The sequence below is a fragment of the Atractosteus spatula genome, chromosome 14 (genome assembly GCF_055471065.1).
Source record: "Atractosteus spatula isolate fAtrSpa1 chromosome 14, fAtrSpa1.hap1, whole genome shotgun sequence".
Classification (NCBI taxonomy): domain Eukaryota; kingdom Metazoa; phylum Chordata; class Actinopteri; order Semionotiformes; family Lepisosteidae; genus Atractosteus; species Atractosteus spatula.
In genome coordinates this window covers 40968829-40983615 of record NC_142719.1, presented here as the reverse complement: position 1 = coordinate 40983615, position 14787 = coordinate 40968829, and the positions used below count along the sequence as shown (strand labels likewise).

General features: G+C 47.7%; 2 protein-coding genes across 8 annotated transcripts in view; one reads left to right on the top strand and one right to left on the bottom strand.

Annotated features, from left to right (window-relative positions):
* Nucleotides 1-457: 457 nt before the first annotated feature.
* LOC148821363 (E3 ubiquitin-protein transferase RMND5B-like) lies at nucleotides 458-12416 on the top strand. Of its 4 annotated transcripts, none has more exons than XM_088933484.1 (11): nucleotides 501-789; nucleotides 2277-2343; nucleotides 3370-3566; nucleotides 4640-4782; nucleotides 5723-5860; nucleotides 6047-6147; nucleotides 6985-7151; nucleotides 7538-7703; nucleotides 8116-8218; nucleotides 8483-8637; nucleotides 9142-12416. In XM_088933484.1, exons 3-11 carry the CDS (start codon nucleotides 3428-3430, stop codon nucleotides 9203-9205), a joined length of 1176 nt encoding a protein of 391 aa, XP_088789610.1. In that variant the 5' UTR covers nucleotides 501-789; nucleotides 2277-2343; nucleotides 3370-3427; the 3' UTR covers nucleotides 9206-12416. The 4 variants fall into 4 exon arrangements, with proteins under 4 accessions (XP_088789609.1, XP_088789611.1, XP_088789610.1 ...); XM_088933486.1 differs by lacking the exon at nucleotides 501-789 and adding an exon at nucleotides 2004-2073; XM_088933483.1 differs by lacking the exon at nucleotides 2277-2343 and having other exon boundaries at nucleotides 458-789.
* klhl3 (kelch-like family member 3) overlaps nucleotides 12340-14787 on the bottom strand; it is a 22721-nt gene continuing 20273 nt past the window's right edge. For all 4 annotated transcript variants that reach the window (XM_088933479.1, XM_088933482.1, XM_088933481.1 and 1 more), the window contains one exon: nucleotides 12340-13898. In XM_088933479.1, the coding sequence (XP_088789605.1) occupies nucleotides 13870-13898 (29 nt within the window). In that variant the 3' untranslated portion in view covers nucleotides 12340-13869. The remainder of the gene's footprint in view (nucleotides 13899-14787) is intronic.

The window sequence follows — 14787 nt, the reverse complement described above, 5'->3', positions numbered from 1 at the left end:
CAATTTACTGCATGTCCGCCTACAACTACATGCCCAACTTGCAAGCAATGCATCTAGCCAATAAATCCTTATTTTAAAAAAAGCAAGTCTACTTTGTTCCGAAGTGAAATCGCTCCTTCTGGTTCTGGTTCTGAGCCCGGTAAAACGCATAATTTTATTTATGTGCAGTATTAGCAAAGCGTCGCGCCGCAGGATTTCCTTCATCTTGTCTGCTGTCAAACTGAGGCCAAATCCACTTTCCCCCCGACTGGAGAGGGGGGGGGGAGCTTCTCTGCTTGGTAAAATGGCTTTGTTTGATCTCTTAACCAAACTACACAAGTCGCACACCTGTCGAAATTATTACGACTGGTGTATAACTGAAATAATCTGGCTTTCCCCACACGGTTTTTTCGCTTTTGTTTTTTGTCCCGATGCGGGGTTGGTCCCTCGCAGTTGGTATCGGCCGCCGAGTCTTGAACCACAGCCTGACGTACAGAGGAGGAGGAGGAGGCGGTAACGGTGGTGGTGGTGTTGTTGTAGGTTGTGAAGCGTCAGGAAGAAAGAAAACATCTTTTTTTTTTTTAAAACAAAAAAAACCGGGTATTTCTCAGGACAGCGGTACCAGCGAAAAGAAAGAGAAAAAAAAAACCTTAACTTCTCGAGCGAGACGCGGAGGCTGTGAAACGACCGCTGGCTTGGGACGGAAAATGGCAGCGTCCAGTGCCCGGTCTGCCGTCTGTTTACACAGGAAGTGCTGTTAAAGGGGCAGCCGGCGGGGGAAGTCGGGGTGTCCGGCGCTGTGGGCCGCAGGTGAGCAGGTTTCCTGTCTGCTTTCGTGCCTGCCCCGGTGTCGGGGGTGCCTGGGTGCGTTAATCCGGCCGCTGTCAAGCCCCGGTGAGCTGGGTTGAGGGGTCGGTCGGTCGGTCCGTCCGTCCTCCTCCTGTCGGTAGCTTTTTTTTTTTTGTCTGTTTTTGTCTCCCGTCGACCCAGGATTACAAAACAAAACGCGTTTTTGTGTTTATGTTGTGTGTGTGTGTGTGTACGTGCGAGAGAGAGAGAGAGGAAGAGGGGGGTATGCACTCGCACGCAGGTTTGAAGCGCGTTTTTGTGTTTGTGTGTGTATGTACGTGCGAGAGAGAGAGAGAGGAAGAGGGGGGTATGCACTCGCACGCAGGTTTGAAACGCGTTGTTCACTTTTTCTTGTGCCTTTGAGTCCTGGTCGTCTTCCTCGGACCGGAAACGCGACTTGGAATGAAGCGGGGTGGGGTGGGACTGGGGGTCCACTGGGTACCCCCACACGCTACCCACGCTTTGGTTCTTTGGTTCTTGTTGTGCCCCCCCCCCTTCCCCATCGGGCTTGCCGGTGTGTTAGAAACCGCTCCTGGTTTCTGACCGAGGCTTAAAAGAGTCGCAGTGTGTAGACTTCAGGGACGGTGTCCTGTTAAAACAGGGTGGTGCTCTGATGGAGGGTGGAAGATCTGTCCTCCAGCTACCGTGCTTTGAACCCCCACCCGTTGTCCTCGCGTATTGCAATGCTGAGACCCCGGCTTGCAGACGCAGGCATGATCTCTCTCTCTCTCCCCCCCCCCCAGCACAGTTCAGCTGTTTCATTGCGCAAGGATCTCGCTAATCCTTAACTGGACGGGGCAGTCGGGTCGGGTCGTGTCGTCCATCGTCGCTGATCGAGCCCTCGACAGCAGTTATGCAGCGACGCCCAAAATAATCGATAACCTCTAGAGCAGTTGGCGCGGGGCCACCCCAGGCTGAGATGTAGGGGTCCCAGCGAAGTCACCCCCCCCCGATTTCGGTCGGTGGGATGTGCGATCAGGCTCTTGTCAAATAACTGTTTGTTGTGGATACCGCTGTATCCTCCCGTTAAGCAAGCCGGGGGGGGGGTCTCCGCTGAGAAACTGGAGCCGGACGGGTACCGGGCTCACAACGGGGCGGTCGTGGGTTCAAATCCCAGGTGAGAGGCGCCGCCTTTCGTGTCGGATCGCCCTGCTGGACCCGTAGAACTGGGCTTGGAGATCTCCCATCGCTTGGGTTAACAGCGTCGGCCAGACAAAGGAGTCGTTGTTGAGATGAGGTATATTGGTAGGTTTTGCTCCACGGTGTGAATCCGTTGTGATAGCGGTGGTTGCCGACTCGCTGCTTGGAGAGGACGTGCGATGATGCAGGCTGTACGAGCTGAGCTGGCAGTGTTGTGGTACTTTGTGTTCCTCTGTCTTTAAAAAAACCCGTAATCTGCAAACCTCGCTCCTGTTGTTTTTTTTTCCTTTCTCCTTGGTCGTCAACAGCAGCAGCAGCAGTTGTTGTCTTCTTCCCCTCTGAAAGACAGATATTTCCTTCCGAAAGCGCAGAACGGTAAGGATTTGGGCTTTAAAGGGGAGGTGTGGTTTGCGTTTTGCCGGTTCGCGTCGGGAGACGCATCGCTGCCGTGGCATCATGCGGGAGCCCTTTCCGAGCAGGTCGGTGTCATTTGTGGGAGATTGCAGTGCCAAAGCGCCCCTCGCCTGCATTGAAGGCACAAACCAGCGTGAAATGTAGGTCATTTCAAATGGTATCACAGGCCGGAGCGTCGCAAACTGGGCGCTGGATGTTCCTGTGTTTTCAGGATGTATTTATTTGTTTTACTGGCGCGTCGTTGGCCCCTGCTGTGAATTTGTGACTTCACTCAACACACCCCTCCTCTCCTGTCTCTGGTGTTCTGCCCAGCAACACGCACCGCGACAGGACTCCCCTGCACACCAGCCAGAGAGAAGTTGCCTCTGAGGCGCGTTTGTAAACACCGCTGATGCCGCAAAGACTTGTTGCCGCTTTAAGGCAGATGTCATGTGCTCTCCGGAGCGCCCCAGTCCGGTAGATCTTGTGGCTCCTCTCCGGAGCGCCCCAGTCCGGTAGATCTTGTGGCTCACCATTGAACCATTCCTGGAGACAGCTGATGAGCACTTTCATGAGGAATCAATCAATCATTTTTTCCTATAGCGCACCTCTCGACAGTCTGCTACAGAGCAGTACGCATCTGTTAACTGTTAAAGGGGAACTGCGGCGCTATTTTTATATGGAACAAGTAATAGGTTTATTCCATGCTGAAAAAAACAAGAAAGAGAACACAACGTTTCGGCCGTGGAGCCTTCTTCAGGTCTTCAAGGCTCCACGGCTGAAACGTTGTGTTCTCTTTCTTCTTTTTTTCAGCATGGAATAAACCTATTAGTTGTTCCTTTGCAGCCTACGCATGCTGACGCAGCTCCCCACCTGAGCTATTTTTATATGTCGGGGTTAGAAAGAATAGGCACTGATGAGTGCATTTCAAAGCGCAGTAAGAGTCAAATGCACGCTTGTACAACAACAACAACAACAACAAGAGCTCCAATCTATATCTCGAAGCAGACACGACGGCCTGTAACCCCTGCTCCTGCTCTGCCTGCTCCGGGGGGGTCCGGCGGCGATGGAGCAGTGCGCGTGCGTGGAGCGCGAGCTGGAGAAGGTGCTGACCCGCTTCCTCATGTACGGCCACCTGTCTGAGGAGAGCCTGGACGAGCTGCTGCGCTACGTGTCCGAGCTGCGGGGGCAGCTCATCGCCTACGGTAAGGCCCCTTCTCTTTAGTTCACTTATTAGATCAAGCATTGAATACAGATGGGGGGGAGCAGCACACAAGAGTGGGTGAGAAAGGACGATGTGCTGAAGCAACAGAACAGTGACCAAACCAGGCGATGGGAATATGACTGGGACATTGAGGAACATGTCCGTAAGGACAGCCAGCAGCTTCACTGGAGCGTCTGCACACGCAAGTGATCCCTAACAGGATAGGCAGGTCTGCAGATTCTCTTTCCAACTCCTAAAGCAACTACTTGCTGACTTTATTGGACCACGTTAAGCTTCGCTCACAGCTCTCGGGAGCGCTGCTGCTTCAAAGAGACCAAAAAAAACAAACAAACTTGCAGACAGGTCCTCCGATTTGCTCTGCTTTAATGCAAGCGGTGATCATGTACATACGAGAGCTGGCCTGACAACTGCATCACTGATAATGGCCTTTATGGGCTATAAAACCGCTATAAATTAACTTGTTTATGCTTGGAACGTTAAGTCTTTGATTTGCAAAAAGTGAAGTTAATTCATTATGGATCCAAAAAAACTTAATTAATTTGCCCAGAATTCTCTTCTGTAGGAACAGAACAGAAGCAATGACACTAGAGCATTGCAGGAATGATTGCTTTAGTTGTTGAATCTGTTTGTCAATAATTAGGCTTGGTTTTCATGCCTAATAGAAATGTGTGAGTATGGCAAATAAGGAAACTGACCTTTCTGTTTTTTCATCTACTATATGCCCATTCCAAATGAAATGGAGTGTGATCGATGTTTTTAAAGTCCCGTTGCATATGTAAGTCAGAAGTGATCTTCATATATTTTGTCTGATTTGACATTGGGAGGCGTTTGCTCCTCGTCACATTAAAAAAAAAAAAAAGAACTTTTTGTTTCGGAGAACATGAAAACCTGACTTGACTGCCACTTGAATTGAAAAGAAATACTAAAGCACCCGCATGAAAAAAAAATCCTGCGTTTTTCCTTTTCTTTTTTTTCCTTGAGCGTTGGATATGCTATAAATGCGTTGACTTGCCCAGCGATGGGCAGGAGAGTAATGGCAGCCCTTCTCTGCAGGTGTGCAGGACGCGGACCTGTCCGTGCTCTCGCAGTCCATGGCCCAGTGCTGCAAGAACATTAAAGACACCGTACAGATGCTGGCTTCCCGGCACAAGGACATCCACGGCAGCGTCTCCAAAGTGGGGAAAGCCATCGACCGAGTAAGTCTCGCTGGCCGAGGGGGCGGCTGCGGCAGTCCGATCTTCGGGCTCGGGTTTTGTCCGGGGAGGTGGCTGCTGGGAAATTAAATCGCCCTGGCCGTGGGAAACTGCTTTCCCGTCATTACGGTTCCATAAATGATAGAGCCCTCGGATCTACTTCTTTGCTGTCCTTCACCCATGTGTTTGCAAAGACTCTCTTCAGAGGCGGACCCAGAGTGGTCTTCCCTTAGTCGGACTCTTCCCTCGTCGTCTTCCTTAACGCAAGCGTCGCAACGTCACGGGAAGCTCAGCACGACGGCACGAGTGATTTGCCCCAGCATGCTTTTCTGCTGCCGTTGTCATTGACTTTGCTGTTGCGTCTTGTGCGACGTGTTCATCCCGAATCTGTCTGAAAAATGTTATTGAAGACGGGAGAGATGAGGGGGGAAGAATGAGGATCCTTTTAGCAAGCAGTAAATGCTGTCCAGGGGAAAACTCATTCTCACCCTTGTGTCCTTTCATAAGTTCCTAAACATAGTGATTACCATCTTTTTTCTTTATACTACAAATGAAAATGAAATAAGATGAAGTTCTAGCCACTTATTGTCCTATAGTCCTGGCTTGAGTCAGTTTTTCTAGTTCATTTTGCATAGCGATCATTGATGCCTAGTTCAGACCGGTCTGTGTGGCTCTAAAGTTTGATGTATGAAATAACAAATCCTGGAATTTAAATTAAAATTAGAAGGTAATGTTCTCTTTCTGCCTTCCTTATTAGACCACCTCAATTTTACAAGCCCTCCTCTGCCAAACACAAGTTTCTGAAGTTCAGGACTGCCTTTTCTCTCATGAAGTGTGAAGAAAGTTTTGTTTTCTTTCCAGACTTCAGCACAATTAATGGAGAATTTTGCCATTTGTGCTTCTGCTGGACTCTGTTCATGGTTTGTTTTGGCTCTTCCTGCAGAACTTTGACGCAGAGGTGAGTGCGGTGGTGGCCGAGACGGTGTGGGACTCTCCAGAGAGGCAGAAGCACATGAGTGAGTCCATAGTGGAGCACCTCTATCGACAGGGCATGCTGAGCGTCGCAGAAGACCTCTGTCAGGTACATCCCAGTCTGAGCGCAGGATGTGAGAGAATTCTGGTCCCGGTTTATAAAGGGATCTTCGCTAGAATAAAAAAAAAAAATCTCACGTCAGCTTCAGTGTTTGTTTTGGTTGCTTGTCGCATGATCCTTTCTTCCCAGGATGGCTTTTGAAAGACCTCCGTGGTTCGCTCTTCTCATCTGCAGGAGTCTGGAGTGGTGATTGATACGAGCCTGAAGCAGCCCTTTCTGGAATTAAACCGGATACTAGAGGCGTTGAGAATGCAGAACCTCAGGCCAGCACTAGAGTAAGTCTCAAAGCTGATTTTTTTAATTATCTCATCAGGGCTGTGTTCGAGTTTAAAAAAGCCACTTAGTCCATCGTAAAAAAGAAAAAAGTATAAGCACACATGAAACCTAAGTAATTTAAAACACGATGAGAGAAAAAGGCCTATGTTAAGTGAATTTTATTAATATATATATTTTATTTGTAGCGGCTTTTGACGCACTGCATTACATAAACACATCACAGTTAAATTCAGTATTGTGAAGCAAATACAGAAGATGAGTCACAGATTATACAGCACCCAATCTTTTGGGATGGAGCTCCAGTGCTCTCAAGGTACAGCAAGATGCCCGTCTCCCAGGGGGTTCAGAATAACAGTGGGAGCACTTGAACATGAATGAGCTGAGCGAAGGTCACGTGGAGGGGAGTGGATACCAGGCAAAGCCTCGAACCCACAACGGGGGGCCTGTGCGTTGTCCTGAGTCAAGGAGGGCCACAGTACAGCAGGTTCTCCTTAAAGTGCCCATGGCTCAGTACTTTTGGAAAGAGGGACTGATGGGTTCAGTTAAGCCAGTGGTGTCCAGTTATGGTCCTGGACAGCCGGTGTCTCTTCGTGGTCTCTGTAAAGCAGTAAAGACAGTCAAAGGCTAGATGAGGTGCTTAGGATCCCAGAAAGAAAAAACAAATGCCAATACATGAACCGACCCGATTTACACAAATAAAGTCCGGTGCTCGAGAGCTGAGGTGCAGTGAACTGAAGCTCTGTACCGTTCGTCCCTGCTCTGGTCTATCGGAATTTAAAAAAAAAAAGAAATGTTGAGTGAGGAGCCGTGAGTGACGGGCAGGCTCCTCTGTCCAGGTGGGCAGTGGCCAACCGGCAGCGCCTGCTGGACTTGAACAGCACCCTGGAGTTCAAGCTGCACCGCCTGTACTTCATCAGCCTGCTGACCGGCGGCATGGGGAACCAGCTGCAGGCGCTGCAGTACGCCCGGCACTTCCAGCCCTTCGCCGCTCAGCACCAGAGGGGTGAGTGGGTTCGGGTCGGAGCCTTCCTGCGCTTCTCGGCCTCTCCTGCTGTTTTCAGGACTGTGGCGCGGTATTATTAAATAACTGTTTCCACAGGATTGCACAGTAGCCTCGGGCCATGAAGAGAGCACGGTATCGCCAGTCAATACACACTTTTTGTGTACACTCATCAGTACTATACTGTATAAATATAGTACATATCGTTTTGTATGTACATCTGTCGTACCCTTTTAATAATTTTGATTATATCTCCAATTAAACATGCATTAAATAAAGTAGCATAGCAGACGTCACTGCACCATAACAATAACTTGTCTTACACACTAAGACCTGTAGGATGACTTAAGTAAACATGAGAATCAAAAGGGTTTTCTGCCCCTTTGCAGACATCCAGATTCTGATGGGCAGCCTGGTATACCTGCGGCATGGAATTGAGAACTCCCCATACCGCAGCCTCCTGGAGACCAACCAGTGGGCAGAGATCTGCAACATTTTCACCAGAGATGCCTGCGCTCTTCTGGGGCTCTCTGTAGAGTCCCCTCTTAGCGTCAGGTAGGTGCTGAACCTGTGAGCTTATAGAGCAGCCCCAGCCCTGGAGAGCCACAGTCCAGCAGGCGTCCTGCAGGTCAGCCGTTTGTAAAGAATTGGGACACGCGAGTTTTTGAGAGTAAGTTCAACAGATTTGGTTTAGCCATGAACCATGGCCTGGTGTGGTCCCTGAGAGCTACAGGGTGTCTAGGTTTTCTCTGATCAGCTTAACTGGACCAATTCCCCACTAATCTTTAATGGATAAAAAAAGATTATTTAAAATGTCTGGAAATGGACGAGTTAAGTTGGGCCTGTACAGTCGGCTGTTTTGTGCCTCTTCAGGGCCAGGTTTGACAGCCTTGTTCCCCGGACTGCCTTGTATTGGAGACTAAATCACTCCCCCCCCCCCCCCCCCCCTTCTCCTCTCTACCTCAAGCTTTGCTTCAGGGTGCATGGCTTTGCCCGTCCTGATGAACATCAAGCAAGTGATCGAGCAGAGGCAGTGCAGCGGCGTGTGGACCCACAAGGACGAGCTGCCGGTAATGCGGACGGTCTCCTCAGTACTCCCACAGGCTCTGGCCTGCGATCCGGTCCACCAGGAAAGAGAAGAAGCGATGTTTCTTTAACCCTTTTTAGCACTCCCGTCGTTTTTTCTTACATCCTAGATCCCCAAATGTCTTGCATACGTTCAGTCCCCAAATTTTTTTTTGTTATATTGTTTCTGGGAAATTCACGTTTTTTGCGCTCCCAAGTGAAAGCATTTTGTCACTCTCACCCGAAGGTCCGTCTGCTCTGTCTCGTAGATCGAGATCGATCTGGGGAAGAAGTGCTGGTACCACTCGGTCTTCGCCTGCCCCATTCTGAGGCAGCAAACGTCCGAGAGCAACCCTCCCATGAAGCTCATGTGTGGACACGTCATCTCCCGGGACGCGCTCAACAAGCTCACCAACGCCGGAAAGTCAGTGTGCTTCCGAGCTCCGCCGCCTTCCGCCCGGGGAGCGATAGTAACTAACGCATGAGTATCGAGTTGGCCAGCCCCGTCCTCTCCCTTTCTCACACTGATGCCTGGATTCAGTCCAAGACCCCGGCTCGCCCCAGTTCACCGCGCTCGCTTCTTGGTGCCAGGTTTGAATTCTGGGGAAAGAGAAAAGATTCTTGCCCGGAAAACATGTGGATGGTTGGGTCCAAGTCCCGATTTCTTCTGGGGCTCAGAGATGAATTTCGTTTTAGATGAAAGCTTTTATAATTCTGTTTATGGATTCCTTAAATTATTAATAACCTGGCAGGAACTCTACGTCTAGTGAAAACAAGCTGCATGAGTATTAGCAAAATGGTGGTCACTGTTAAAAAATGCTTTAGGAAAGCGCAGTGAGTGTTATGAATTGATAGTGTCATTTAGAGCCCCCATTGTGTTAACATTATCCTTACCCTTGAATTTGCTAACCTTCTGTTCTCTCGACAGATTGAAATGTCCATACTGCCCAATGGAGCAGAACCCTTCAGATGCCAAGCAGATCTACTTTTGATGTCACGCTGAAGGAAGACAAGATTGGAACTCCCTTGAGCTGCACTCGGGACCCAACTTCACAGGCAGGGAAACGGTTGTCTTGAGTGGTGGTCAGAGACGAAGCCTTGGGGAGTCCCTCCCTTCACACACTATAGTTAGTTTACAGGGACTCCTTGTTTATGCTGGGAGTCTACCATTAGGCAGATTAAAAACTGTACCTCATCAAGTAAATATTAAAAAAAGGATCATTACCATTCAACATCTGTCTGCCGTCTGGTACTGTAACCTTTTTTTTTGTCCGTTAAAGAAATCACGGTTAGTCTTTGATGGGATCTCTCGCCACGTCACTACAATTATTTAAACTGCAGGAGAGGACTGACTTTAAATGGCACAGATGTCACTGATTTCTGGTAGCCACTGTAAATAAAAGGACAGTTTTTATATCCAATAATTGTTCCATGAGTAGCTGATCTATACCTCTCCTCTGTAGAAGTGGATGTAAATACAGAATTATAACACTTCCATGTTTTCACTATTAAAAGCAAAGTAGTTTCCACAGTGAGCATGTTAACCAGCGTTCACAATTGGGCAAACAGAAGGTATACTTCGATACATGGCTGACTTCCCTCTCATTTGTATTGTCGTTGCGACGTACCTGAAGGTTTTACCAAACACTGAAGGTGTACATCCAGTATTTTTGTATTCAAATGGAAAAACTGAAAACTTTTAAGTCTGAACACCGTAAGGACAGATATATTTAGCATAATGGCATGTTTGTCTGAATGTGCAGTGTTTTGGAATTATTTGTGCTCCATTGATCTGCCTTCCTCTGTGCTAACAGGGGAGACCCTGCCAATGTGTGCAGGCTCTTCTCAGCAGGAATCCCTGACCTGTCCTCCATGCAGGACGTCTGCAGCCCCTTCAGGTCCCTTTAGTTCACATGTTCTTGTGGACGGGGGGGCTGGGGGTTCTGATGGCCCAGCAGGAACACACTTCCTGAACCCTCCGGCGGTAGATTTGGAGGCCGTGTGCTGTGGCTGCAGGCTCTTGCCTTGCTGGCACCACGTTTTCCTGACATGCTTAGTCATCCGCCTATTTCTGTAAGGGACCCAGGGTCAGACAACGCAAACAGTCCTGCCTCCAAACGTAACGGGACAGGTGGTGTTCTTTTTCAGCGTGGGCTTCCTCATGTTGAACTTGCAATCGCACCTGCACCCCTTGTGTAGTTGTCCTGTTGATGAGAGAGTCTAAAAACTCAATTTATGCTTCACCCCACCACGCAATGTGGTTGTTATTTGACAAATTCATGTGTTTTTTTTTTGTCCTGGAACTGCCAGGGACTCCAGAATAATGAGGTCGGCCACAATTAATCAGCTGTACCAGAGTTTTCTGAATATCCCAGTTGTTGCCCTTGGATGTTAACCCCACAGACTACACATTAATGCAAAACATTCTTGCGTCCTCCTCCTTGTGTGGCAACATCTAGCCCATTATCTGTGAATTTCTGGATGAAGAACTCCACAGGTAACAGTTCTGGTTGTTTTTTTCTGTCAATGAAGTGGCCTTTTTGTTTCAATATTCTGCGTCCTTGAATACCCAGTGACAAGGTAAGGCTTTTTATGAACGTTGAGTATTTGTGAGACCACATTACTAGAAAAATGAAATTTTCTGCACGTTTTTGACTTGAAAGTATTTGAATAATTTTGGGCGTAGCATATTTAACAAAATATGCTGTATTATTGCACAGGTTTTACAATATCCAGTACATATTCTTACAATATTTTATATTTACTTTTATTTAAATATTTAAAATACTGAATGTACATTTATTTTTGTAATCACAATAAGGCTGTAAATAAATGACCCGTGGTATATAAGAATAATGGTGGTCACTAGTTCTAAATATGCCAACGATGCTAAACCAAGTTTAAATTTTCCACGTTTGTGAAGCTTTTGATTCAACAGTTAAACTGTTCTGACGGTCAGCCTGTATTGAAATGTACTTTGGGGTTCTTGGGAACAGTCACATGACCAGAGGGCTGGGGTACGTAACGAAGCCATTTTTCAAATCTAAAGAAATATCCTCTCGAATACGTCTTTTCACTGTCGACTCTCCAGTGGGAGAGCAGTTGGGAATGTACCATTCTGTAGCTGACAGGGCACGGAAACCACTGTTGAGGTTTTGCTTTCCTTAATCCTCCGGTTTCTGGGCCTGACCTCCCCATCGCGGGGGAGCGCGGGCCTGTGACTCCCTTCCTTGAAACTTGAACGTGCGCTGTGAGCCGTGTACCTTCAGGGTCGCTGTTGTGAACACGGCCGCAGCTCGGACCCTAGTACATCAGGGTGCTTTTAATTTATCTTTCATTTTTATTGCTTTCATATTTTTACGTTGAGTATTTTTTTAAACGCTGTTATGTTCGTAGCAACGTGCCTCCGTAGTCACCTGTGCTTTTCTCATTTCCATCCTGTATTCCTGCAGCTCCTGGTGTTTCTTGTAGATGTCACCTGCTCCAGATTTTATATAAAAATATGGGTATTCGTTTTTTTTTTAAAGGGTAACTTTTTCAATCCTATTTCCATTTCATTTGAAATAGAGCAATAAGCATATGCAAATATATTGTATGTTGTCACATTTTCTCTTGGAGATTTGTTTTAATGATAACTCTACAACAGTGAGTTTTTGTTGTGGTTACAGACCTCTTACGTGTGCTAGTATTTGAAAGTTGTCTGCAAGATGCTTTCCCACATGTGGTGTCCTTACATGCTTTATTTTCATCAGCCACCACTATTGCAGTGCTTGGTATCGCAGCAGTACAGAAGCACAGACCTCTGACTACTGGGTTTTAATAGATATGGAAGAAGGCTGAATTCCCTGAGGAATATAAGCACCTCAGTTCCTGATTGTCGAAGTTGTTTTTATTATTAAGGTGTGATCTTTTTTGTCCGCTTGTTGTTAAGTCATTTGAACTGTTTTCTTTCCATGGTAGACAATCTGTCTTTGCCATCTGTGGAACCCAGAAGGCTTTGAAGCAGAAAAGCTGGGTTTAAAGGTGTTGACCCATCAATCTTACTAGAGTACTTGCACATCGATATGTAGCCTCTGAACATTGTGTGACAGGCATGCATTTCCTGGTTACCATAATGTTAATGCAATTTTTATTGTACATATTTATCCTTTAATAAATTTCATATTACACATGTATCATAATAAAATGAACCTTTGTACTGCACATCCTTTGCACTTTTTATTCTTGTGAAAACTTTATCGGGCTCTTTAAAATTACAACTTGTCCAATAAAACCGATCAGGCACTGCCGGATGATGTACAATTTCTATTTGAGCATAAGTAGTTTTGCATTTCCTGTTTATTTTTGGCATGTGACAGCCCTTTAAACTTTCCTTTTGGCCACTTTCCCGCTTAAGAACAGTAAAATCTGCTAGTAATGAATAAGGCCTGAGCTGCTTTTCACTTAACATCATGGGGACAAAATGAGTGTTTTGTATTTTGATCCTGCAGTTTAGGGATTGCACCATAAAACTCCCTAGAGCAAAAAAGAATCCCAGCTGCTTGTTTTACAAAAAAGGTACTGTCCTATGATCGAAGTACATTGAAGTTTGAGTTTCTAGAGCACTCATCGGAAATCGTATCCTTCACATGAAACCGTTCCCCTGTCCGGTACCAAGTTTAAACACATTAACAACTCCAGTCATTTCAGAGCTGAAAACACGTCTGGTCAAATCGATTCAATTCACTGTTCAACTTGGTAGCCAGCGCAGGAGGCACCGGAGATACAAGGGCTGGGGGTGCAGAGTCTGGTCTCCACCCTGCTCACCGGCAAGCCCTTTCCTGGTGTATGGGGTGGCAGCATGTTGTACCTCATTCCACCAGTAGGTGGAACCACAGGTTCCAGGTTGTGGTCCTGCTGAAGCATAGTCCAAACTGTCTCCCAGCTGCTGTAAAGGACAGAAGAAGACGGGGCCCAGCTCTCCAAAAAAGACTCCCCTGCCCACTGCCCTCCGGCTTTCCCCATCATCAGTTTTTCGCACAGGCCACATGGTGAGGCAAAAATATCTCGGCTCCTGCCCTTCCAAGACAGACAAATAAATAACCCCCCCCCCTCCTTTTTAAAAAAAAATGACACTTTTGAGAGTCAGTGCATCCTTGTTCAGTAGTATAAAACCCAGCTCCCAGCTGCTGGAGATGATCTTCTGCAAAGTGCAGACCTTTGAGTCTCCATTCCCCGGTCAGCTAGTGCCAGCTCAACCCTCGAGTCTCTTAAAAAAAAAAAGTGTATTCTTCAACTAGTTCATTCTCAACTGTCCAATAATAGCGGGACCAAGGGAGAGGAGTAAAAAAACTACCTCTGCTGAGACAGAACAAGCCATAGCCAAAGGTAGCATCCCTCACAGCGGGTGCTGTTTTGGTCTTGCCAGTAATATCCATTAAAAAAGAACACCCTGTTTCAGGCCCTACAGGGTCAACAGGACCCTCTAAGGCTATAACTTGCTTATAGCAGGAACCTTCCTCGAGTCTTGGCATGAGTCCTGGCTCTTGTATAAGCAGTCGGGCCCCTTTTTGTGTTGTCCTCCGCCCTGCTGGAACGGGTCCAGGCCTCTCTCTGTCACCAGGGAAGCTGTCGCTGTCTCCGTCAGCCACACCGCCCTGTTGACTGGCGCCTTGGGTCATAGGGGCTTGTCAACGACAGATACGCCTGCAGGGGAGGGGGAGGAAGATGTCACACATCAGCAGCAGCAGCACCCCGCGTGATGAAGCAGCTCTCCCACCCCGAGACTCACCCCCTGGAGCCCAGCCCGTGTGAGCCTGGCCAGCACCTGAAGGGGAAAGCTGAGGCTGCTGCTGGAAGAGGTGTTAGAGGGGCCAGTAGGGGGCGCTCACCCTGTGGTCTGCATGGGTCCTACTGCTCCAGTATAGCGATGGGGACTAGGGGTATAAAAAAATGCGCTGTCCTTTGGATGAGGCCCCAACTCTCTGTGGTCATTAAAAATCCCAGGGCGTTTCTCGCAAAGAGGAGGGGTGTTAACCCAGTGTCCTGGCTAAATTTCCCATTGGCCTTTACCACTCATGGCCTCCTAATAATCCCCATCTCTGAACTGGCTCCATCACTCTACTCTCCTCCCCACTGAGAGCTGGTGTGTGGGGAGCGTACTGGAGCATCATCCAGGTGGGGCTGCACACTGGTGGGGGTGGAGGGGATCCCCATCACCTTGTAAAGCGCTTTGAGTGGAGTGTCCAGAAAAGAGCTATATAAGTGTAAGGAATTACTATTCACAACAATTGAATTTTACACTGGTCTCCTACAGTATCGCACATGTGTGCACGAGCTGTGATTTTTTTTACACTCTAAGTTTTAAAAGGCAGGTTTTCTAGAATGAACACTCCCAAACACGGTGGAGTTGAGCTGTGCAAGTAGTACAAATGCAGGTCTTCGTCACAATGAACACTGCAGTAGACACATATCGGCACAAATCCAAGGTTACAGTGTTAGTTTTTAGTTGTACTGTGGAATGCCTGGGATAATGACTGGAATATGTTTGCGATGCAACTCTGTATCAGCTACCCAGCCGCATCAAGGTCAGTTC

Excerpts from the sequence above, each read along its gene's own strand:
- LOC148821363 (XM_088933483.1), top strand. The coding sequence starts at position 3,428 with ATGGAGCAGTGCGCGTGCGTGGAGCGCGAGCTGGAGAAGGTGCTGACC. Across the intron at positions 5,861-6,046 it reads TCGCAGAAGACCTCTGTCAG|GAGTCTGGAGTGGTGATTGA; the intron begins GTACATCCCAGT and ends TCTCATCTGCAG. Across the intron at positions 8,219-8,482 it reads CCCACAAGGACGAGCTGCCG|ATCGAGATCGATCTGGGGAA; the intron begins GTAATGCGGACG and ends TCTGTCTCGTAG.